Source organism: Gracilinanus agilis, chromosome 4, assembly GCF_016433145.1.
Source record: "Gracilinanus agilis isolate LMUSP501 chromosome 4, AgileGrace, whole genome shotgun sequence".
Classification (NCBI taxonomy): domain Eukaryota; kingdom Metazoa; phylum Chordata; class Mammalia; order Didelphimorphia; family Didelphidae; genus Gracilinanus; species Gracilinanus agilis.
Window position 1 is genome coordinate 233,483,952 of NC_058133.1, and position 26,841 is coordinate 233,510,792.

The following is a 26,841-nucleotide window of genomic DNA, read 5'->3' on the forward strand; positions in this document are numbered from 1 at the left end:
CATTTGATCTTTCCCCATGTTAGTAAATCTGGACTGGAGGTGAAGCTGTCGCATTCTTTGGATCAAATCAAGCAGGTGATTGCAGCGGCTGGGGGTAGGAATCATGGTGGAGTCGGACAAGCTGCTCCTGACCCAAACAGGAGAGTCAATGCCTATAGGAAAAATACAAACAGATCCTTGACTCCTTGGGGTGGGAGGCTGCCAAGTGTTAGTAATGACTAACAAGTTCAAGTGATTTATGACAAACATGAGCAAGAATTGCTGGGGTAGTTACAAAGGAATTTAGAAGTCAATGTAGTTGATTTTTTTAAAATTAAGTGAGTTTGTACAACTATTGCTTGTCCTTGAGGGTATATGGAATCCCTGTTTTAAATATGAGCTTCTCCTGTGTGGGCTAAAACAAATATCAAATTGGAGAAAATATCAATTGAAACTTGAAAATAGGATAAATCAGCCAAAAGGAGGGGATCTTCTTAAAAAATATATCTGTACAGACTAAGCATCAAATACCAATAAAAGCAAAGCATAAAAGATGTGGTTACTTCTTTTTTTTTAAAATATTTTTAAAAATTTTTTAAACCCTAATATCTTTTTATATATATCCTTCTATATTAATTTTTTTATTTGTTATAGGGCTGGGCAATGGGGGTTAAGTGACTTGCCCAGGGTCACACAGCTGGGAAGTGTCTGAGGCTGGATTTGAACCTAGGACCTCCTGTCTCTAAGCCTGGCTCTCAATCCACTGAGCCATCCAGCTGCCCCCTATGGTTACTTCTTAAAGGACAAAAAATTCTGCCCAATAATCAATAATACTCTAATACCAATCATATTTATAATTAGAAAACAAACTGCTTGTAATACACGTAAGCTAGCAATAGCTAAAATAATTATCTCATGAATGTAAGCTTATATAACTAACTTGTTGTAAAGAAGATTGAATTATATACACATCACTGTAGTGGTGAAAAATTATCCTAGCCTATCTAAAAGCCTATAAAAAGTTAGTATAATCCTACTTATGATAGTACATATTAGTACTCTCTAAGAATGTTCCTCACAGCAGCAGGAGAAGGGAGGGGTGAATGAGACTGATTAACTCTTAAAAAAAAAAAAATCTTAAGCCAGCGTTTGTTTACTTAACTTGAACTGTTGAGAGACGAAAAAAAGGGAGAGGGAGAGGGGCCTGTGAGGGAGTCATAAAATTTGCTTTCTATCAAATCTTAGCCTAACAAATTTATTTGAGGAGTTAATATACTTTTCAAAATGTAATCCTAAATTTATATCATGAGCATATTATGGTTCACACAGAAGCATTTTTAGGAAAAAGAGATTCATTCTGATATATTCACATTAGCATCTCTAAGCAGCTAATCTAATTACTTTCATAAATCATAGCATTACTAATTTAGTTTTAACTCCAATAATTAACTGATGAATTTATAAAGCTCATATTTTTACTTAGTGACAATATATATAGATTACAGTGTTTGAATATGCTAGCAAATAAACTCCTAAAATTCTAGGCCTTCTAACCTATATGCCATTTTCTTAAAAATCCCGTTACTATTAATTTTGGTTGCAAAATATATCTTAATACCAGATCCAAATTTATTCCAGCTGCCAGCTAACATCTTGGGGCTTTCAAGTTTTACCTCTAAAAATTATACAAGGCAGCTGACAACTTTTGCCTGTTTAAAATGTTTTGCTGAATAATCCCTAAATATCCATGTGAAATAATTATAAGCACTATGTTCTAAGGCCAAAGCAGTTTTTCTGAGGGCTGTATGGCTTGAAATCTTTCCATGCCCTTTTAACTCTTTAGTTACTATACTTATAAAATTTGCATGATAATTTAAAAACCCTGATAATCACTCCCAAATGGATATTAATTAAAAACTTCACAACTTCCAAATTGACTTTGATTAAAGTTCCTAAACAATGTTTCCTTCATATACCAATTATCCTTTCAGACTTCTACTCAAAGCAGAATAAAACCTCTAGTCTTGTCTCTTTATACCTTAGGACAATTCTACATACCTGATTAAATATTTCTTTCATATTCTGAATTGGCATTCTTTATACTTATATCCACTAACTATATCTCTCACCTCATCTGACTTCTCTTTACTTTTACTATAAATAGAGGAGAGGTAACTAGTCTTTACCTATATAATAACCTACAACTGAGTCCTATTTGATTTCAGGACTGGTAAAATTTCCTTTGCCAATTAATTATATACAATTTGCATAAAAATTAATTTTCTACACAGTACACATTCATACAATTTGTTTGTACCCAATATTATAACAAATTATATTTGAATATTTGTAAATCCCTTCAATTCATACCATATATTTAAAAAAAATTAGAAATCCTAATTAAGTACAGCACTGTATAGTCAGAATACCAAATTCTAAATACCTGTGTAAATTCATCTTTACAGAAAAAAAATTTAAACTCCTAAAATCTCAATGATATCAAGTAATCAGTTGTTACTATTTTAGTCAGTACATGAAATAAAATAACATATCTTTTTTTTAAAATATAAAATTAAATCTTAAAAAAAAGTTGTCCACAATACACTACAACCTTATCCTAATTGAATTTATACTTATACATCTTAAGTTTACTAAGTAGCCAGTGTAGCTCTTTGCCTTTGTAAAATAAAATTCCCTCTAGGTGACAAGCTGGCTATAAATTACATTCAAACTGTTCTCAAATTCACTGAAATCATTATACATAACTGCCCTCATCATAAACAATTCTCTAGCTATAGATATTGTGCAGAATTGAATTTAGTCAACATTTCATATTTAACTGAATACATAGTTATCACCATGAAATAACACTATCTTTGCAATTTTTCTCATTGCAATTTTTCAAAGTTACATATGTCAATCTTAATATTAAATCTTAAGTGAATGGCCAAATTATGGGACAAAATTTCCCTTAGTGTGTCCCAGACTAATCTTTTTTCTTATCTCAGAGGGCCCTTTCTGAGATAATAAAAAAGATTTATGAAAGACTCCATAAAGTTTAGAGATCAGAATTAATTACCTCAGAGGAATCTGATGCATATTTTGTGAATGCCCAATTAGGAAAACATCAAGACAAGACTAGTAATGAGGACAAACATAAAGACAAAACAATTAAGTACATAAATACATACACAGGCTCCTGCTAAAACTAAATATATCCATTCTTACATTATGTTAAATAAAATTCTCCTATACATAGTCTCAGTCTAAAAACTTCATTGAAAAAATCCATCTCGCTTTTTTCAAGGTACTGTCTCTTTAAAAACTGTGAAAAATGAAGCATTCTGCTCTGTGAGAAAATCTTGCAACCTGATTGTATTTCTAGTCAAAAGAAAGGAGTAGGGAATGAACCCTGTAATAAATCTAGTCTGATTGAAAAAATTCTATCCTATACTCTAACTACGAATTATGATTATAAGGGAAAAAGAAACTTTGGCTCCACAAGCCTTAAGAAAAAATTCTTTCCTAAACTCTTAACTGTAAATTAAGAGTTTAAGAGAAAGAGAAACTTTGGCTTCAAGAGCCTAAAGCATATAGATGTTTATCCCCATGTTTTACTTCTGACTGTACTCCCTGCTGGGGAAATCTCCCTTACCTGTGTTGTGTGTCCTCCCTGATGGAGAGAACTCTTCCATTTAACGCCATGGCCGATCGATCCTCTGATGTGTGGATAACTCAAGGTCCCTTTGGGCACCAAAATGTTAATGCCCCAAATTGGGGCTGAACGGACCCAAGAGTATCCCAGGTAAGGGCTGGTGAAAAAAGAGTCAAGACAAAGTTTGGGGTCAGAAGGCCTCGATTGCTGGTGACAATCAAGTACCAGTTTATTGACTGAATACAGGAGCTTTTAAAGACAGAAACCACAAGGAATTTTTCTCATGAGAATTGAAGCAACTTTCTCAAAACAAGGTAGCCTTGAGAGGGGCCGTTGGGCAAGGAACTATGGGAAGATAACAGGAACTGAGAAGCAGATGCTGATAAAACATGTTTATCTGTCTGGGAAATAGGGTCTGGGAAAAGATTATTGCCTCAAATCAGCAACTTAAGAAATGTGGAAACTGAGGGAATCGGCTATTTTGATGGTGGGAAATGTGGAAGCTGAGGGATCTTAGACCTTAGTCAGACCCTGAACCTCACCTGACATCAGGGGTCAACAGACCTTTCCCTTTTCAGACCCTGAGACCTCAATCCCTAACAATTAGGTGTTATCTCATTTATCTTGGCAGTGCTGTCTATGGAGATAATAGTGAAGAACAGAGTTTACTTCCATTTTATTTACTTTTAGGAAAAGGGGTGGTGAGAAAAGGAACTGTAAGAATAAAGCAGAAGTTTCCTGATGTGTCTACAAAATCACATCTTAAACTAAGGAAGAATTATTTGTTCTTTAAGCTTCAACCATAAATTGCAGCATAGCCAAATACTTTGAAATACTGAGTTATTCATATAATCACATTTGCTTTTTCATGATATGGATGAAAAAGAAATTGACATTTTATCTTGAAAGGAATTCTAATTTCTGATTTTTTTTTTTGTAACAGGATGTGGGATATCCAGAATTCCTTAATATACGTCCATATATGTCCCAAAGTAATGGTGACCCTGTTATGTATGGATTATATGCTGTACTTGTCCATTCAGGTTATAGCTGCCATGCTGGACATTATTACTGTTATGTGAAGGTAAGTGCCTTTTTTAGGTACAACCAGTGTATTTGGTAATAGATTCTTGACAAATAAGTGTTGTATTTTGGTGCGCGGACACCAGTCTTTAGAAGAACCCTGCTTAACCTTTTCAAAACGTTTGTTTTAGGGAAAATAGAAAATCTTTCTAGCAATATGTAGTTCCGTCCTCTTAAAATGTAGAGGAAGCAAGTTTTAAATAAAAAAAAACAAAAAAATTTAAAAAATAAACCTTTTCAGGAAAAAAAAAAACCTATTAGAATCTCTAGTATTATCAAACAATGTAGAGAAAAAATTGGAAACTAATTGCTTGGGTTATAAAAGGCTTTGCCTGATAAATATTCAGAAGAATATTAGCTAAGGGAATATATTTGCATGCGATAGGAAATATGGAGATCAGCCTTTCATATCTCTTTTGGGAAAAAGAAGCTGAGGAATGATGAGATATGAAAGAATTAGAAATTATTATCAAACCCAGTGTTTCCTGTGTTCTTAGTTATATAGGGCATTGTATTAGAAACTACATATTGTGGTTTTTAATTTTAAAAAATTAATAATCAAAATAGAGAAGGGAGCCGTAACATCTTTATCAACATTTTTATTCATGATTTTAGGCTAGCAATGGGCAGTGGTATCAGATGAACGATTCTTTGGTCCATTCAAGTAATATCAAAGTGGTCCTGAATCAGCAAGCTTATGTTCTGTTCTATCTCAGGTGAGTCCTTTGATGCCTCTCTTTAGGTCTTTCCTTTAGGTTTCCTTTTAGGTCCTTTCGATAGAAATTAATTGGAAATCCCAGGGGGGACAGATACTTTGACAATTTCATTTGTAATCTCCAAAAACTCATGTAATTTCAAATTGGCTTTGGAAGTTCTGGCAAAGATTCCTAATGTGGAGAGCGTCCAGGATGCCAACTTAGTTGGTTGTTAGTTTTAGTTTGGCCTAGAACTTTAAGGGACATTTCCAAATGTATTCACCATAGAACTTCTCTATATTCTAGGAATATCTACTGAGGGCAAAGCTATGCCAGAATTGACCCTTTTAAAAATAAGCTAACTTGTTGCTAAACTAAAACCTAAACATCATCTAGGGAATATGTGAGAAAATCTGCCCTATGGCATTTAAGGCTTTGAATTCTGAAATTACCCAGCTTCCTTTGTACTTCCATGTCTTTAAGGTTTTTATTCGATACTCAAATTGTTATTTGAAAATAGAAGATAGTAGCCATCTTTCTTGTACTTTCCCAGAAAAGGACATGGTTAACAAAATGATAGTGAATTGAAATCTTTGGTATCAAAATTTAGAATGCAGCAGAAATAGCTATCATTATAGGTTTTCTTAAAATGATACTTTGTTCATGGCTCAGCAGTCAATCATTTGCTACTGAATTAAAATGAGGCTTTTGAGAATTGGATTAACTGTCTTGAAACTCAACCAATCAGGAAGTTATCACTTGGAAAAGAGCCTTTAACTAAGGTTTGGTATGCTTTGTGCTGACTTTGACTTAGATGTTTGAATCTGTACAAAGTCATATTGTTTTATAGGGGAAGGTAAGATTTATCTGGTGATTCTCTCTATAAGGGGCATTTAGCAACCTTAAGGTCCCCTTTGCTCTGGCCATATATTTTGGGGACAGGAACCCCAGGGGCAGCTTTAGTAGAATACTTCCGTTCTGTGATTTTGCCATGGTTATTTTGCTTAGTTTTTGCTTAGTTGTCTCATTTTGTTGTCTTTTGTTACTGACTGACTTCCTTCTCTTCCCAGAATTCCAGGCTCTAAGAAGAGTCCTGAGGGCCCCATTGCAAAAACTGCCTCTGCCCTTCCTGCTCGAACAAACAATATAGTTCCAGAACACATCAAGAAAAATATTAGTAATGGTGTTGACCCCTCACCATTAATTGGCAAGGTAAGTAATTTTTAGAGGATCAAAACCTCTCCTTGCCAGGAACAAGAGTAGTCTATAGCAGTGCTTATGCAGCTGTCAAATCATTATCATTAGGGAAAAAGAAACCTAGTACAGGTGATTCTCACTAGACCATTTCTGTGCTGTTGGTAGCTTAGCAGAGATTGAAATCACTTTCAAGCAATTTGTGTGATTTTACTCCCTTCTTGCATTGGATGGAAGCAGAAGTTGAGTAAGGAGGCTTAATTAAAAACTGCATGGTAGGGGGCAGCTGGCTGGTTCAGTGGATTGAGAGCCAGGCCTAGAGATGGGAGGTCCTAGGTTCAAATCTGGCCTCAGACACTTCCTAGCTGTGTGACCCTGCGCAAGTCACTTAACACCTCCCCCCCCCCCCCCAATTGCCTAGCCCTTACCACTCTTCTGCAACTCCAAGACATGGAAGGTAAGGGTTTAAAAAAACAAAACTACATGGTAGGCTTTATTTCTTCTGTCTCTAGAGAAGATCTGCCAAACATAAGTTTGGAAAATGTATCAGACCATCTCCTTAGAAGGTATAATGGTAGTAAAATGAATGGAATCAATCTTCTTTACTGTATTTAGTTGTGTATGGAAATATTTTTTCCTTTAAGCCAGTGGTTCCCAAATTTTTTTGGCCTACCACCCCCTTTCCAGAAAAAATATTACTTTTCCCCCTGGAAATTAATTTTTTAAAAATTTTAATAGCAATTAATCGGAAAGATAAATGCATCTGTGGCCATCACTGCTCTTCTGGATCGCTGCAGCACCCACCAGGGGGTGGTAGCGCCCACTTTGGGAATCACTGCTTTAGGTTTTTCTATAATCAAAATTTGCTTTGTAGTTGAGAGTTAGTTTTGTCTAGCAGTTTATCCTTTTGTTTACCTCAAAATCCTTATACTGTACTTTCCTTTTGGACTTCCTTTAGAAACTGGACTTAGTATCAGTGAAAAAATTGCAAACATCAGAAGAGAATGGTGTCCCAGTTTCCAGAAATAGCTTTGCGGTAGGCCCTAAATCACAGAATGGAAGTGTTCAACTAAAGCTGCCCTTGGGGTCCCTGTCCCCAAAACTTTGTGCAAAGCCTATCCATGGACCCATCATACTGGATAAATTGGGAAAAAAGGTTAAGAAGCCTCTCTCCCTACAACACCTTTCTCCCTCACTAAAAGTGTCTCAGGGGTTAAATGGCATCAGCAGCTTAAGCAACACTAAACTTGAGAGCCGTAGGCAAAGCTCATGGGAGAGCAAGAATGCTATATTAGCTACCTCACCTAAGCTCCTGCCTGAAGTGACTGTCAATGACCATGGGCCAAAGAGTAATGGTGAGTGTTCAGATCCCAAGAGGAAGGATTCCATCAGCTCCAGCCCTGAATACTCTTCCAGTAGTGAGACAGCCAGGGGGCCCGAGACCCCGAAGAGTGGAGTTGGCTGTTTCTATACTTCTCAGGAAACAGACTATTCTGCTGGTGAGCGTACCAAAGAGCCACCTGGTGGAGAGGATTCTAAGATGGTGAAGTTAAAGTCCCCTGTCCTGACCAATACTACCACTGAGCCTACAAGCATCATGTCCCCCCCACCAGCCAAAAAACTGGCCCTTTCTTCCAAGAAGGTGGGTATGTGAGGTCTCATCCCCTGCATGTGATCCATGGGGCTAGAGAGGCAGGTTTGATTTGCATTCCAATTTTAGAATTATAGAATGATTGAGTATAAGAAGAGAAACTATAAGGATTAGGACCTCAATTTAAAAAAATTAAACTTATTTATGGCATCCTCTTGGGTTATGATAGTGGTAGCAGGGGATGGGAAAGGTAGAGATCAGAGATTTTAAGAAAGCCTTGGGCTTTCTTGTACTTAACTCATTAATACTTATTAATGGAGGCAAAATTCATCTTGAGGATTCTAGGAAAATGAAAAGAAAGAGTTGTCTAAAGCTCTAGTTCATTGTTTATTGGATGATAGATGGATGCATAAGCTAAATCCCGATTTCCTACTCTCAGAACTTAGGGTGAACATCTGTAGAAATAAGTTGGGGTCTTTTGCTCAGATAGATCTCCTTGCCTCTGAATCCACAGGAGGCCTGGGTGTGGTGGAGTTTGGCGGGGAACCATCAGCATGGAAAATGGCAGCCATCTCCTTCATGGAGCATGAGGAAGTAACAAGAAGATAGTAAATGTTATGCTAAGATTTCTGTTGAAATTTCCTTCTTTTTTTCCTTTTTGTTTCTAACCAAAAACACTTCTGATTCTTCTTCTATCATTTCTCACCCCTTACCTTCTCTGTTTGTTTTTTGTTTTCTTTCCCTGCCCATACCGACCTTCCCTCTTTCTGGGCTCTTTTTTCCCCTCATTTTTATTTTTATTTTTTCCTCTTCACTCACGGAAACCTTTTTTAGACCACCAAGTTTTTATTTATGTCGATAACTACAGGCCAGCACCCTACGGAGGGCGACCGCCAATGACTTCCATTCACCTCCCCATTCACCATTTGCTGACCACACCTACCCCACGAAAATCACCCACCCTGTCTTCTCTTCTTCTTGGCCTGCCAGTAAAATCAGGTGAGTTGTACCCATAGAACTCTAATCAAAAGGATTCTCATCTGTTCTAATCTGGGACAAAAAGGAAGCAACCAAACTTGGTCCCATGAAGGAAATTGTATTATTAGATATTGAAGTGTAAATAATTGATGACCAAACAAGGGATGGTAAAAGTGACAGTAATACATAGTTCTCATTGTTTCTTCTTTTTACTTATTAGAAATTTGAGAGAGGATCCTTTCTTGGTAAAAGAAAACTGTTTCCAGTAGCTTGTTTTCATCATTCTTATTTTTCTGAGATTGTGTTCCATATGCAGATATAATGTTAGACATAAATATATGTTTTATGTACTATATACTAAGACTTCCCCGAGTAATCTTGTTATACCTTGAAAAAGGAAGAGAAGATCGGGAATAAAGGTGATGTAAAAAACTAAAGATAGCAGTAAGAATGAGGCCCTCATTTAAAAAAACTGTTTCCACCCTTCCTAGCTAAACAATGTAGCTCCAGAGCATATCAAGAAAAATATTGAAATGTGGTGCTGTCCATTCATCACTAATTGGAAAGGTATGTTGATTTATGGATGTCAGCCCAAACCAGAAAACCTGGGAGTTTGAGCTCTATGCAATTTGCTTTTTCCATTTGATGCTGTGAATTCTGATATTATTCTACTTCTTTTGTATTTTCTGTTTCATTAGTTCTTTTTATTAAGTGTAGGACTTAGGATGTTTATACATTAAGGAGAGGAAAAAACAGCAAACCCTAGAATTATAATTTAAAGGATCAATAAAGATAAAGGAAGAGAAGAGTCCCTGAAGATTGAATAGAGACCTCTGGAAATATTTGACCTTTTTTGACTTAGGGAGAAAGAAAGGATAAGGTTTGGGTATCTAATTCAACAAACATTTCTGTTAAACATTGTTGTTTCCTTTCTTTTCTCTCTGTTTCAGTGCTTTAAGTGCATAGTAACATTAATACTCTGACTAAGACCTAGTGCTTACTGCTTTATTCATTTGGATGAGATTTGGGATGTTGAGTGGGTATTTACTTTAAACTTTTTCTTCCCAGTTTAGTTTCCATGAAAGGAAAATTCTTTAGAAATATGACTAGAAACTTTTATGTTGTTTTTTTAATTTGGTTTCTTTTGGCAATTTTATCATGTCTATATAATTCTGTTTTGTATTGACATTTCCGTTTTCAGTAAAGAATGATAATAGTAGATTCGTGGATCTTTTACTTGGATTTCTTATACAGTTTCTTTACTTGATACTTTTGGGGGCTGGGAAATGGAGTATTTAGGCACTCAATTGTTTCCAAGATTTCCTGATTAAGGATGTTCTCTATTAACTTTCAGATTCTGGTAGCATTTAATTTTAAAAACATTTCAGAATTTTCAGAAGTACTTTTGAGCTTTTTGAAGGCAAACTGTGTAAGGAAAAATAATAGTTGATGTTAAATTTGATTTTATAAAAACAAATTTATCCCAGGTGCCATGTTGACATGTTTTGTTTCCTTTAATTTATTCATCTCAAAGCACTCTGCTTTAAGATACTTAAAGTGGAAAACAATGTTTAAGATTCACAGCTAAGTCATTTGAAATTGAATTTCAGGAAAAATGATCTCATCTTCCGTCTTTTGGAACTAATTTTTTCTATGTATGCCTACCTTTCTGTCATTAGGGCTATTTCACCTCTCAAATCATCAAATCCTTTGAAGTCTGCCTTCAACTCCTACTCAGTCAAAGCTTCACCACTTCCCTCCAGCTTCAGGCCTTCAGGAATGACTGAACCACATAGCTGCTCCTTTGCTTCCAATCTCCTGCCTCAGGTAAATGGGGACTTTGTGTCCCCTTCATACCAACAGCAGGGGGCCAGCAATGCCCCTCACAGCTTCTCCAAAAAGAGAAGGAAAAAGCATATAGAAGACAAGCCAATCAGAAGTTTGGAAGAAGAAATCTCACAAAGAAATGGGGAGGCAGCTGACCTTTCTCATGTAAAGAAAAAGAAAAAGAGGAAGCGTATAGAAGAAGGGCATAGATCCTGGACAGAAGTTGCTGCATCTCTTATTCAGGAAGAACAAACACAGAGTTGGAATAGTGAGGTAGGAACAAAGTTATGTTTAGATGTGGCTGTTGATGGGCTGGAGGAAGAAAGCAAAAACCAAGAGACGAATGACAGTCACAAAGGAGATGTGACTGATGCCTACTACCTTAGCAAGAAGAAGGAGAAAAATAGAAAGAGAATGGAGGAATGTAATGAAGAGCATTGTCACTATCAGAAATCATCTTTGGACAGGTAAGGGAAGGGGGTAAAAAGTCATCAGACAGTACTTCTTTTATCAGATTTAAACTTATATTCTAGGTATGATACTGTTCTTTATGGAAAGTGGGAGTAGAATATTCCTCACATAGCTTTAAGCTGTGGTTGGGTTAATTGGATTTAATACATCCTCTTCTGGTGTCTCAATCTGGCCTGTGATAATGTAATTGATGGCAACTCTCTCCATACATTTATTACTTATTTTAATTGAGTGTTAAATAGTTTGAGCTTATTTAGGTAGCATACTTGATTTATTTTTTGTCTTTCCTTAAGGTCCCTAGTAGACTATAAGAATTTGGGTGATAATTTGTGGGGACTGAAAGAAAACTACATTTTGTCTTTTTATTTGAACTGAGGTTTCTTTTCATTCTTTGTTTTGAATAAGACTCAATTATTTCCCATAATTCTACAGCAGTTGCTCTATTTGGGACAAGGAAGAACCAGAGTCCATTACAGAGTCCCCAAGAAAAAAGAAAAAAAAGAAAAGAAAACAAGGTTCAGAACAGGAAGGAGAAGAAAACGAGCACCAAAAACACCAGAGAAAGGACTGCCAAAATGACTCCAAGATCATCCCTAAAGAAAACACTCTTTGCAAGGACAGCAATCAGTCTCAAGATATGAATGGCCAGCATCCTGGAAATATTGCTCCATATATGTTTTTGGGTGAGATAGGGGTGATTAGGAGGTGGGGAGTTTGAAAGAATAATGTCTTTTATGACCCATTTCTTGTTCTACTTTGTCTTTCATTTCTAGTTTTCAGACATTCTGATTTCCAGAGAAACTGTTATTTGAATCCTGAAACTTCTGTTTTACTGTGATTTGTGGCTTTCTAGCTTATTTATCCAAATTACACTTGTACATGAGATAAGAAACAGGGAGACAAGGTATTTTAGAGAATTCCACATTTTATTCAAGAGGAGGATACTGAGGCTCAGAAGTGAATCATACAAAATAGTATATATAGTTAATAATAAATAGTTCATTCTCCCTCCCAACATATTAACCTGTCATGCATGCTTCACTACTGGAAATGTAGATTGAGTAGCAGTCATGATAGATTTACTATTTTCAGATTATCCGAGGTTTAAAAGTTGATAAGAGACTATCTAGCATTCCAGTAGGGCCTCAGGACACCTCAAATATAAAATATAGTCAGTTCACCTAGAGATGATCAGAATCTGGAGGACTGATTCATACTAACCAAATTGATAATACGGCACCAACATTGTGCCATTTTATTAATTTGCACTTAGAAATATAATTGCCAAGATTCCAAAAATAATCATGCCAACTGATCAGTTAATTCTTTTCTCAATCTGTTTGGAGAAATCAATATCAGAAGATGTTTGGTAAGTAGAATGTCACAGTTAAGGGATTAGGTATTTTAATAGTTACTGTTATCAAATCTTAATCACCTCATCTCTACTATTATAATGTCTTTGCCATGCAAAACAAACTCTTCATATTAGCTAGGCAGTACAAGATTTTTATTACTCTGACATTCCTTCTACATTTCATATAGTATAGTGTTGTGAGAATTAAAATTAATATGCAAATACTCCATGTTATATTTATAAAGTTTATTAATACTAACTTGAAGCAAAGGGAAAAAAAAAGAACTTGCCCAGCCGGATATGGGGGGGGAGGGAGGGAGGGAAGGAAGAGAGAGCGAGAGGTGGAGTTACACATAAATACAATGTAAGCATGCAACTTGGGGACGAAAAGGAAAGGATTCTGGGTAATGTAGTTCAAGGGTTCAAGATATACAGTGTCAAAAAAGAAACAGGCAGCTAAACTATACATAAGGATCCTTGTGGGCCAAATATTAATATTAAAAAACCATGCACATCTCTGTGTGTGTATATATGATATATAACACATTAAAAACATAGTAATTACATTTTAATCTGATTCAAGCCATATTATGGAGTATTCTGGGACCACATGTTTGATATTGCTAATTGTTATCTAAATGTTAAGATAACATTCCCTGAATATGTTGCAATTAATTAAATTGTATAGTTTATCTTAAATTTTAGTATCCTTGATGAGAATTGGTGATACTATAATATTGTCAGTAAAATAAATTTTTCATCATCTAAATCCCTTCCCCCTTTTTCTTTCCTCCTCCCTCAGAACCAATCACCATCCCAAAGAAAATCTGACAGTATATACACCAATAGATTAGAACTTCTGCAAAGAAGTTGGGGAAAATTCTCATATTTCTTCTGTGAAGCCAATCTTTTTTATAATTTCACAACATTTAATTTTGATTGTTTTATGGCTGTTTATTCATTTACATTGTTATATTCATTTATATATATTATTTCTTGGCTTTTATTACTTTACATCAATTTGTATCTTTCCAAATAGTACAGTGAGTCCGTTACATTTTTTTAAAACTCTTAATTTCCATCTTAAAATCAATCCTGTGTATTGGTTCCAAGGCAGATCCGGGGTCACACAGCTAATATCCGAGGTTGGTTTTGAACTCATGATGATGTGTCTTCCTGATTCCAAGTCTAGTAAGCTATCCATTGTGCTCCCTAGCTTCCTATCCATTGCATTTTTTTTTTTTTTTTTTAATTTTAAACCCTTAACTTCTGTGTATTGACTTATAGGTGGAAGAGTGGAAAGGGTAGGCAATGGATGTTGACTTGCCCAGGGTCACACAGCTGGGAAGTGTCTGAGGCCGGATTTGAACCTAGGACCTCCCATCTCTAGGCCTGGCTCTCAATCCACTGAGCTACCCAGCTGCCCCTATCCATTACATTTTTGTACCACATTTTATTTAACTATTCCCCAGTCAATGGGCATCTACTTTGTTTCTTTTTTTTTTTTTTTTTTTACTACCACAAAAAAATACTAGTCTAAATATATTGATATTTTTGGATATTATCTTTTTTGTTAATAACCTCTCTATATAGGCCTAACTTCTCTGTGTTAAAGGATAAGGACATTTTAGTGCCTTTATTTTTGTAATTCCATATTGCTTTCCAGAATGGGTGGATCAGTTCAGAGCTCTGTCGGCCTTAACCACCAGTTTTGACTATTCCATCTTTTCTCATCTTTGCCAACTTGCTAGGTTCAAGGGAAAACCTCAGGATTATTTTGATTTGCATTTATTTTATTAGTGATTTGTTTCATTTTTCTTATGGTTGTTAACAGTTTGGAAAATTTGGATTTTTTTTTTTAACTTTTAATTCCAGACTCTGTAAGCATAACCTTTTTGAGAAATATATCCCTTATATTCTCTGACTGTTTTGAAGGTATATGTTAAGATTTGATGCTTATTCTGTTTATTTTCACATCAGCTATGTGGATCATGTAACCATGGAATGACTTACTTTCTGTCTCAAGAATGAATTTCAGATAAAGGCCTGTTAGCCTTCTTTTTTTATGTTTTCTTCTTAAATTTTTTTATCAATACAAGTTCTTTTTTTATTGTTATTTCCCTTTGACAACCCCTTCCCCTCTTCATTCCCTTGTTACAATAAGTATAGTTAAGCAAAACAAATCATTTACATGGACCATATCTGCCACTCAGTGCCTCATTCTCGCACTACTTGAAGCATGCTTCACTACTTATTCTCTGAAGTCATATATACATGGTCTAGTGACCAAATTGACCAAAATTCTGAGCTCCCCAGTGGTTTTTTTCTGTTTCCACTGTTGTGGTCATCAGAAAACTGTTCTCCTGGTTCTGCTTTAAGCAGTTAGTTTTCCTCATCATTTTTGCCCAGGACTGGAAGAATCAGTATCATCTTTGTTTTAAAATGTTGTTCTCTCAAAAGTAAAAAGATGTAATGAACTGAGTACTCAGTTTTGAGGGACTGGCTGAAAAAAACTTTGCTATGGGAATGTAATTCAGTAGAATTATGCAATTAAAAAATGGAGGATATTTCATGTTTACATAGCATTTTAATATTTCAAAAGTTCTTTACACACTCGATCCTTATGACAACCTTGTTATTCCCATTTTACAGATGAAGAAACAGATTCAGTGATTTGTCATATAGCTAGTGACTTGTCATATAGCTAGTAAGTATCTTGAGGTAGAATTCGAATATAGATTTTCTTAACTCCAAAGGCTAATGCTCTATTCTTTTTTTTTTTAACCTTTATCTTCCATCTTAGAATCAATACTATATGGTATGGGCTAGGCATTGGAGGTTAAGTGACTTGCACAAGATGACGCAGCTAGGAAATGTCTAAGATTGGATTTGAAACCAGGCCTCTCATCATAAGACCTGGCTCTCAATCCACTGAGCCACATATTTGCATCTATTACATAGTATGTTCTATTCATTTTGAAATGCCAGCCTCCCAGATAAGGAATTTGGAGGAACATGGGAAAATTTTTATCAACTGAGTCAATGAAAAAGAAGCAGAAGCAAAAGAACAATATATACAGTTAATAACAACAGTGTAAATAAAAAGATCACTAAGGGAAAGCCGAACTATGGAACTAAAAAGCCAGTGGTAGTCCTGGGTAACTGACATACCTTAATCCTCAGAGCAGAAAGGAGAGAAGGATTATTAAAGACAGAATTTTGCATACATTATCTTATCTTATTGAATGTTTTTACTTAACTGTGTTTGTTACAAGAGAGGATTCCATTATGGGTAGAAGGGATATTTTTCCATCAATGATTGTGATGTCAAGGCAAAATATGTCAGTGAAATGTATTTTTAAAATGATATCAACCATGCCCTTAATGGTTTAATTAAATTGAAGATATCTGTAAATGTAACTGTTATTCTGTTTGCAGAGAAGAAACAGGCTCCTCTTCAGCTCTGGAATAGAGAGAAAGAATCTAATGTAGTCCAGGAATTGCTGAAGTATTCATCTGATAAAGCTTATGGGAAAAAAGGTACTACCTTTGGAGGTTAAGTTGATTTTTTTGTTCCTTTGGCTAAGATAACCCAAATTCTCAAAAGTACTTGATATATAGATGTAAAAATGGGTGAAGGAGTCCTAGAATACTACTGTGAAATGTTATGTAATTAGAGAAAACTTAGTTATAAAAATTAAAAGTATGTTAAATTGTCATCCTTAGTAGCAGCAAATATCTTATACTGTTTTTCACTGAAGAATAAGACCGAGTTATAAGTGTAACTATATAATTTAAAAATTGATTTTTTTTTAGTGTTCAAAGAGTGCTTTACTTGTTGGATTTTTATTTTTCTAAAGGTAAATTTAAGTATATGGAATACTTAAGCAAATGATCTTTTACCCTTTTTTTGCCTCTTGAGGAAAATTGACTTTTTTTCAAGCAATATGCCTTTTATTTAATATGGCATGAGTTACTAAAGTCACCAAAGGGAACACCAGCAGGGATAGGGATGAAAAGAAAAAGATTTTAGGGAGTTCCCTAGTGGAGAAATGAATGCAGTCACCAGGACGAGGTAGAATAAGAAAGGAGGAAGATGGGATACAAGTGAGTATTTTGCCAGGGAATCTTGGGGAAGTGAGAAAACAGATATTTAATAAGTACTTACTATGTGTCAGACAGTGTGTTAAGTGTTTTACAGATATCTTTTGATCCTCACAACAACTCTGAGATAACTCATTCCTATTTTACAGTTGAGAAATCAGGCAGATAATGGTTAAATGACTTGCCCAGAGTTATATAGCTAATAAGTGTCTAAGCAGGATTTGAACTCAGGGCTTCCCGACTGTAAACCCAGAACTCTCTCCCCTATTCCATCCATGGCAAAAGAAAGAGAGCCTGCTCACAGTTTACCACTTCTTTACACCAAACTTTTGCAAGATCTAAATCCTGAAAGGATTGAATTCTCTTTAAGTGAATCAGATTGGTTTATAACCTCTATATTCACATGTAGAAAGATAACAAGAAACAGAATGTTTCTAGTTTGGAAGATTCTATATGTGGGACATTCTGGAGAAGGGATAGGAGGGATAGCGTAATACATAGCCTATGCAGGTACTCCTTACCAAGAAGGCAAAGATAAGAGGTACAAAACTAGGTATACAGACCTTGCAAGGTTAAATTTAACTAAAGCAAATCAGAAAGTTCTTTTCATTTAATCATTGCTTCTGGGATAGGGGCTAAAGCTATTATTACCTATTTTCCCTAATTGGTTGCCTGAGGCAGAGGGAAGGGGTGAAAGAAAAATCCATTCTTAGAATTCTCCAGTTCATCTCCATCCTTTGGCTTTCCAAGTCTCATTCCATAAGTCTAATTCCTTTCTCTGTGACTATCCCCATTTTATATATGGGGGGGGGGGGAGGAGACACACACACACACACACACACAGAAAGAGATGGGGGTTGGGGGGGGGGAGATTGAGATTGAGATTGAGATTGATTATATGTTGTCTTTCCCTATTAGATTTGAGCTCCTCGAGAGCAGAGACTGGTGTTTTTGCTTTGTATTTTCAGGTATTAGCACAATGCCTGACTTCAGTTTATTTTTCATTCTTCCACTAAGTGCAGGACTGATGGTCAGCACCCTGCTTGGAATTGGGAAGTCCTGGGTTCAAATGTAGCCTCAGACATTTCCTACCTATGTGACCTTGAGCAAGTCATTCACTCCAGTTGTCTAGCTCCTACCATTCTTCTGCTTTGGAACCAATGTTCAGTATTGATTTTAAGAAGGTAACAGTTTTTAAAAAAATAAAATAAATTCTAGTGGCTCCCTATTACCTCCAGGATCAGGGATAAAGTCTTTTGTGGTATTTAAAGTTCTTCAAAACTTGGCTTTTTCCTACATTTCAAGGCCCATTGAATGATATATTTCCCCCTCCACATATCCCATAATTAAAAAACAGTGGCCTTTTTATTATTCCTTGAATTCAGTCTTCCATCTCCTATACCTTTTCACTGACTATCCCCTATGCTTGTAATGCTCTACAACCTTTCTACTTCTTGCCTTCTCTACTTTCTTTCAAATCTCAGCTTAGATTCTTCCTTCTATAAGAAGGCTTTTCCTGGTCTACCTTAATGCTAGTGCCATCCCTATGTTGATTATCTTCAATTTTTCCTGCATGTATCTTGTTGGGGTGTGTGTGTGTGTGTGTGTGTGTGTGTGTGTGTGTGTGTGTATCAGATTGAACCTCTTGAAAAGTTTTGGTTAGTTTTGTCTTTGCTTTTTTTTTTCCTATCCTTGACACTTAGTACAGTACCTAACATAGTGTAGATGTTTATAATGTTTATTGGCTGACTAACTGTTCTATATCTCTCTCACTTCCAGTTCTCCATTCCTTTCCTGCATATCTGCACTAGTGTTTGGGGCTATAAAAGGACCGTTACTTCTATTTATAGAATTATTTATCTAATTCTACAACTCCAATATAATTTACCTGTGAATAAGGATAGTGACTGGACCTATGGTTTCATTGGTATAGGGAACTCCCAGATGAAGAAATTCTGCCTGTTCAGATCAGCACCTTTTCTATAGCTTAAAAATCTTAGAAAATTGCCTAAAACATTGAGAGGCTAAATGACATTAATTTTGCCTGGGACCAGTTCAGTACTCAACTATAGCACTGCTTATATAGTTTGGTTTTTTTTGAGGGGGTGGTGAGTACTAATTAACACCTCTATATCAGTAATCCTTAATACCAATTTGGTTTTAGAATATCAGTGTAAGAGATCAAGATCAATGCAGGATCATAATAAATGTCCTGCCATTATTATTAATTAACAGTACCCAGAGACTCATCCTCTTTTAAAAAGGTCTCCAAGAAAGGGAGTGGGGGGAAAAAAAGGAACAGTAATAAATACTTGACCTTGATACAGCAGAAGCTTTCATAGCAGCATTATTTATCTCAGACAATTTAGCCAGCTGGGGCATCAGATGTACAACCTGCTAGAGCTCTGGCCTAAGGCATTACTTTTCTGTTTCACCAAACTGCAGGAGCCTAATTTCTTCTATCCTGAAAACTTTCTTTTGTGCTACTCTAGCATGTTTCAAAAAACATTCCAAAGTCAACATTTGGTTCTTTCCCCAGGTAACTGTGTAAAAGAGCTTCTCTATTCAGTATCACACCTCCCATCCACCCAGCAAAAAAGGTGTGAAAACAATAATCAGGAAAACAAGGTAGAAGCAGAATCTGACTTCTGTCAACTCTTCTGCCAGATTCTATTGCTGTTATTACTCTAAAGGACTTTTCCAAAAGAATTAGATGAAGCAATTAATGCTGAAAGAATCACTTTTTTTTTTAAACCCTTACCTTCCATCTTAGAATCAATACTGGCTATTGGTTCTAAGGCAGAGGAGTGGTAAGAGCTAGGCAATGGGGGTTAAGTGACTTGCCCAGGGTCACACAGCTAAGAAGTAGCTGAGATCAGATTTGAACCCAGGACCTCCCATCTCTGTGTCTGACTCAATCCACTGAGCCATCCAGCTGCCCCCAAGAATCACTTTTTTAACAGTAGCAAGTGATATGAAAAGTGCATTATACCACTTGGTAAATTAGAAACTTAGGTTTCTGAGTGAGCTAAGCCTACCTAAGTATTAACAATTGTTCTGTTTTGTAGTTTTGACATGGGATGGTGAGATGTCAGCCATCAGTCAAGATGCCATTCAGTATAGTAGACTGGCCCAGAATGAGACAGTGATTGATGACTGGGACAAAGAATTTGACTTTGGGAAGGTAAGATGTGGATAGGAATGTGGGTCTGATGATGTAGTGTTATAGAAAAACAAATGTTTAATGTTTTGGGTGAGTACAGTAAGGCTAAGTTAAGACCTGTAAGTTGAGAGAATTTGAATTAACTTAATGGAAGAGCATGATGGAAGTTGGTGAGTGTTTTTTGAAGGTTTTGATTTCGTGTTTTTCTCTTTCAGGAAAAGAAAACTAAGAAGTTCAAGCGAGAGAAGAGGAGAAACTTTAATGCCTTCCAGAAACTTCAGAGTAGGCGGAACTTTTGGTCTGTGACCCATCCAGCTAAGATTACAAGCCTTAGTTACCGCCGCTGAAGCTTGCTGCTACTAAGAAAGGTTAGTTTGAAATATTCTAGGAAATTGTTTTAAAATGTTAGTACTTGTAACTTGAAGAAAAGATTGTATGGCATTTCATTCCTGTTGAAATGTGTATTTGTTCCATTTATTGGTAGAGTGTGATGCAAAGACGGTAGTAGAAGTGAAATGTCCAAATTTACTTTCAGAGTAAAATAGCTTTAATGTGTGCTGCTACTGACTATGGGACCTCTTCTCATACTTCATTGAAAGCATTTAGCCAATCTTCTTAAGCTCCTTCTCTTTCCCAGTTCCATACTTCAAAACACTTCAGTACATCTAGTCCCAGGGGAGACTTTTTTTTTTTTTTTCTCATTTTCTTTGGCACCTGACCTCTCCTATCTCTACCTAATTCTTGATCTTTCCTAATCCAGTGGCTCCTTCCCTGCCAATTTCAAACTTTCCAAGATCTCCCATCCTTATAAAACCTATTCTGGAGTATCCTCTCAGACTATCGATCTGTATGACTGAAACTACATTCTACAAGGTTGCTCATGATCCCTGTATTGCTAAATCTATTAAGTCTTTTTATCAATTTTTATCTTTCTTGACTTCTCTGCAATATTTGACACTAACCATTCCCCTTTAAGTAGCTCATACTTCCCAAGTTTTCATGATGTTATTCTGTCATGGTTCTCTTCCTTGGGGCTGATCATTCTGACTTTTTTTACTTACATGTTTACTTACATTGCAAGGTATTCATTCATATCCCATCCATGTAAGTGTGTCCCATCTCAGGGCTCTATTCTAGTCCTTTTTCTCAGAGAACTCGTCATTTTCTATAGGTTATCATCTCTGAAATAACTCCCAAATCTACATATGTAGCCTTCATTTCTCTCCTGAATTTCAGTCCCATATACCTTAACTCCTTGCCAGACATTTCTGCGTGGATGTTCCATAGGTCCAAAGTAGGACCCATTCTCAGCTTACTGTTTCTGTCAAGTTAATGTCATGCTAAAAAAATTTTTTTTCTCGTTACAGACTTGTTTTTTTCTTGTTATAAACATTAACATTTCAGTTGATCTCTATTTGTAGAACAATATATGAAACTATTCACTTCTGTTGAACAGTTTGTTGTTTATTTTAAAAAAATCTTTGTTAAATTAAACAGGGTAGTAGCAATATTAACCTGTTTTATGGTTGAATTTTTTGTTCTGTATATCCTTAAGTGTTTTATCTAATGCTTTTTTCTCTTTTGTATCCCTATCACTACTCACTAAGTCATATTCCTCAAACCACATACATAGAAGTTCTTTCTTTTAATAAATTAGCCAGACAAATTGGTGATACAGTCAGGGATTGTATACAAATCAACACACTGCCCATGTCTGAAGATGTGTTTCATACTGAACCCCTGGGCCATCATTGCCAAGAGATTGGTGTAATGCTTCACTATTTATTAGAGGTGAAGTTAGTCTTCTGAAGTCATGATTGGTCCCAGTATTCCAAAAATTTTTCACCTACATTAAAAAAAAAAATTCTTAGTTTCCATCTTGGAATCAATACTGCATATTGGTTCCAAGGAAGAAGAGTAGTAAGAACTAGGCAGTGGGTATTAAGTCTTTTTTTAAATTTTTTTTTTTTAAACCCTTGTACTTCGGTGTACAAGGTGGAAGATTGGTAAGGGTGGGCAATGGGGGTCAAGTGACTTGCCCAGGGTCACACAGCTGGGAAGTGGCTGAGGCCGGGTTTGAACCTAGGACCTCCTGTCTCTAGGCCTGACTCTCACTCCACTGAGCTACCCAGCTGCCCCGGTGTTAAGTCTTATAGGCTTGACTCTCAGTCCATTCACTGAGCCACCTAGCTGCCTCCGACCTATATTGCTGTGACCATCATATAAACTGGTCTTTTGGTTCTGTATATTTCCTTCTGAATCAGTTCATATATGTTTTACCAAGTTTTTCAGAATTACTTGATTTTTTATTTTTCGTGATTTGATATTTTGTCATAATGACATACTTTAAAATAGTGGAATACTCTTTGCTTTTAGTTCTTTGCTACAGCAGAAAGTGCTGCCTTAAATATTTTTGTACATACGATAAAGATTGAGGAGGCAGGCCTAGAAACAGGAGGTCCTGGGTTCAAATCTGGGGTCAGACACATCCTAGATGTGTGACCGTGGTCAAGTCACTTAACACCACTACCCCCATTGCCTAGCCCCTACAACTCTTCTGCCTTAGAACTGTACACAGTATTGGTTTTGAGGCAGAAGGTAAGAGTTTAAAAAAAAACAAAAAACTTTATGAGTTCTTTTCCTCTGTCTTTGATCTCTTTGGAGTATCTGCATTATGATATCATTGAGTCACAGGGTATTCATAGTTTAGTTATTTTGGGTCCATAGTTCCAAATTGCACTTCAAAATGGTGGACCTTACATGTACTACCTACATGGCACTAGTATTTCCTGTTCTTCAGCACCTTTAACAATTACCTTTGTCATCTTTGCCTATTCCATGGGCCTGAAAAGGGGCAAGTCACACCTACTCTGTTTTATCCTCCCTTTCCACTATCTAGTTGTTTGCTAAGTTTTTTAAATTTTTCTTGTCCTCAGCATCTCTCAAATTCATCTCTTTTCTGATCTATCTACAGTCACCTTGATTCAAGCCATCATCGACCAGAGCTGCTAGAGTAAAATTCTAACAGGGCTTCCTGCATCATCTAGTCTTTATCCAAATAGCTACCAAATTGGTATGCCTGAAGTGCACATCTGACCATGTTACTTCCCCTGAACAAGAAGCTCTTCAAAAACTTCAGATGGAGATAAAATAATTTAACTTCCCTCTGGCTTTTTAAAAAATTCAGTTTTACTTGTTTTCAGATCCACATTTTCTACATCCCACATTCCCCTCCTCTCCCAAGGAAAATGGAACCCCTGTTATGTACATGTATAATGAAACAAAACAAATTCCTGCATTTTCCATGTACATAAAATATGTCACAATCTTTACTATGAATCCATTAACTCTATCAAGAGGTAGGTAGTATATTTCCTCTTAAGTTTTCTGAAATTGTGGTTGGTCATTAAGCTGATAAGATTGCTATTATAAATATTGTTCTGGTTTTACTTACCCTCACCCTGCATCAGTTTATATAAGTCTTCTCAGGTTTCTCTGAAACCAACCTCTTCATAATTTCTTACAGGATAATTGAATTCCTTCACATACTTGTATTATGGCATGTTCAGTCATTACAAGTTGACAGGCACTGTATCAGTTTTGGATTCTTTGCTATCTCAAAAAAAGCTATTATAAATATTTTTGTACATATACAGCCTTTTCCTTTTCCTTTTTTTTTTTTTAAACCCTTAACTTCTGTATATTGGTTCCTTGGTGGAAGAGTGGTAAGGGTGGGCAATGGGGGTCAAGTGACTTGCCCAGGGTCACACAGCTGGGAAGTGTCTGAGGCCGGATTTGAACCTAGGACCTCCCGTCTCTAGGCTTAGCTCTCAATCCACTGAGCTACCCAGCTGCCCCCAGCCTTTTCCTTTTTGTTTAATCTCTTTGGGGTGTAGATAACTAGGTCTATTAAGTAGGTGAAAAGGTATGTACGGTTTAATAGCTTTTTGAATATAGTGCCAAATTGCTTTCCAAAATTACTGGACCATTTCACAGCTCTACTAACCATTCATTAATATGTGTATTTTCCCATAGCCCCTCCAGTATGTTATTTGCCTTTTTTGTCAGCTTTGCCATCTGATGAATGTGAGTTGAAATCCTAGAGTTGTTTTAATTTGCATTTTTCTATTTTTTTATGAATTAGAGCAGTGGCATAAAACTTGAATAGAATCAGAAACCACTCTAAACTATATATAAGGACCCTTGCAGACTACATCTTGATTTAGAAAACCACATATTTACCTTGCAACCCTGGACTGCATGTTTGACAGCTCTGGTCATTTGGCTTTTTTCCCCTCTGAAAACTGCCTATTTGTATCTCTTGACCACTTATCAATTTTATAAATTTGAATCAGTTCCCTGTGTATACCTTAGAAAGAAGAGTTTTATCATAGGATCTTATTGCAAAGATTTTCTCCCCATTTCTTCTCTTGTAATTTTATCTACATTGGTTTTGTTGGTGCAAAAACTTCAATTTTATGTAATCAGAATTGTCCATTTTACCTTTTCCTTTGGCTTTTAAAGCTTTTCACAATATAGCTTTATTCTCTTTCCAGAATAATTGCACTCAAACCAAAGAGGTTTTCTTACTACAACCTCTGTATGGCATTCTGTTCCCTCTTTTCATGTCTAATTTTCAGATTGAGTACCATCCCTGGAACACTTCTCTTTTGGAACCCCTTCAAGAAGTCTTTCTAATTCTGATATCAATGCTTTCCCTTAATTTCTCCACCTCCACTTATTCCAGATCACTATATATTTTTCTATACATCTTAAATCGACAGCAATATTCACTTCTCAGTGAACATGTTGTATCCACCCAGTATAGACTGTAAACTCCGTGACTATCTCACTTTTGTCTTTTTATACCTAGCATAGTGCCTAATTGTAGGAGCTTAATAAATGCTTGTTGATTTATCAACTGTCAACTAATCCTTTCTTTCACAGCTTCCAGGAGAAAAAAGTATCACTCTGTGAGCTGTAGCTGCTTGTCGTTGGATCTAAAGAACAGATGTTGTGGACCTTAAATAACCCTGCTGCTTCAAGGGTGTTTACACTGTGAACCTATCTTGGCAGGAGAAGTCTCCCTTCACTACTGTTACAGATCATCCTGAAATAGAGTCTTATGGACCATTATATTACAAAAAGGAAAGTTTTAAAGATTGAGAGTCTTGGTGACTTCAAAAATGGACTATAGGAAAAACCAGAATCTGATGGTACTGGAGAGATAGCAGTTTAGTGGGCTCAAGGTATGGATTGAGTTTAGTTTACTGAGTGATTAGAGATTCTTCCACAGCAAAGATATCCAGCCAAAGGAGATCTAGGTATGGGGTATATAAAAAATGCAATGTGGAGGGAAGGATTAGATAGTTTATTGAAAACTAGCAGTTCCTCCCAATGTGTCCTAAAGTCAGGAACTTAAAGGAGGACAAACCTAAAATTTAGTAACCTCAATGGTGAAAAATCATCTGCACTAACACTGCTGGCATTTTAATATGCTTCTGCTCACTTTCTTTTCTTTTGGGGTATGGAGCTGGCATTTCTCTGAACCTAAGTGATTTTTCTTTGCTTTTTCTATCCATCTTGCTGCAGTAAGCAGGAGTACTGTAGCATTTCTCCTCTGGAATGGGGACTTTAGTTAATGTTTCTCTTTTTCCATGAAAATTGCTGCTATTGATATCTTTATAGAGTATAAAAAGCTGATTTTCTACAGCCTGAGATTGTAATGAGCTGGAATTATCTGTTCTTTGCTTCTAAGTATGTAATTTTTCTTGTTCTCCAGTATGACTGTGATGTAATTCACCTTATAGCTGCAATGATGGAGGTCTTGGGGGGTAAAACTCTTCTCTTTTATTTTGATATTTAGTATAAAAACTGTGCTTATTACCAGGCCATTGGTAATGTATGTTCTATGTGCCCCTTTTCTGTAGTGCATATCCATTCTGTTTCTGTTCATAGAAGTCCTTGTTTTAGATGATACCCAATATCATTTACTGTGCCTTCAGCATTAGCAATTTGAGAAGTATGGAAAACTCAGTTCATTTGATATTTTAAGAAAACAAAACAGGTAGAAAGAAGAAAGGTGATAGAAATTTCACATTTGGGTATCAAACAGAGGATCTATATGTGACTTAGAGTCATTCCAACAAGCACAGAACCTACTGTCATTTGTGCTTTTTTTTTAATTTTGTTTTCTATTCTGCCTTCATCTTAGTTGGGATTTTAATTTTGACTGTGTAGGCAGAATCTGCTTTGGGGTAATTAACAGCATTGTCTAGACCTTTATTTTTAAATGGACTTATTCATTCAACAATCATTTATTAAGTGGCTACTATTTGCAGAGCACTATTTTGAGAATAATAATGCATGTGGTCTGTCCTCATTAATTCAAGTCTAGGGAAAACACAATTGTAGGATTTATTAATGCCAGTTGGGTTTTTTTTTTCTTTCCTCTTAGAGTGTAGGTTTCTGAATTGTCAATTTATACCAGAATATACCGTTCTCATGAAAAGAAGAAGCAGTCATTAGTGTTCATCTATTGCCATGTTGGAGGAGAAGCAGCTGCTTTTTTTCAGTGTCTACTTCTTCCTTATGCTGAAGTTTACCCCTCTATAGAATATCTTCCAAGCCATTTTTTGTAATGTCCTATAGTTGAAAAAAATGTGTTTTATTGGCATAATATAGCCTCTTCTATTTTTTCTCTCTCACCTCTATTCTTTTTATCTCCAGACCCTTCATATATAACCT

The 26,841-nt window shown here is 36.0% G+C and overlaps 1 protein-coding gene across 1 annotated transcript in view; it reads left to right on the top strand.

The window, feature by feature from the left end:
* Positions 1-25,660, top strand: part of USP36 (ubiquitin specific peptidase 36) — a 40,433-nt gene extending 14,773 nt beyond the window's left edge. The window contains exons 9-19 of the mRNA XM_044674471.1: positions 4,578-4,718; positions 5,333-5,433; positions 6,483-6,624; positions 7,565-8,248; positions 9,066-9,196; positions 10,855-11,469; positions 11,906-12,156; positions 16,266-16,367; positions 20,000-20,115; positions 20,310-20,462; positions 25,042-25,660. Coding sequence (XP_044530406.1) covers positions 4,578-4,718; positions 5,333-5,433; positions 6,483-6,624; positions 7,565-8,248; positions 9,066-9,196; positions 10,855-11,469; positions 11,906-12,156; positions 16,266-16,367; positions 20,000-20,115; positions 20,310-20,441 — 2,415 coding nt within the window. The 3' untranslated portion in view covers positions 20,442-20,462; positions 25,042-25,660. The remainder of the gene's footprint in view (positions 1-4,577; positions 4,719-5,332; positions 5,434-6,482; positions 6,625-7,564; positions 8,249-9,065; positions 9,197-10,854; positions 11,470-11,905; positions 12,157-16,265; positions 16,368-19,999; positions 20,116-20,309; positions 20,463-25,041) is intronic.
* Positions 25,661-26,841: the final 1,181 nt, after the last annotated feature.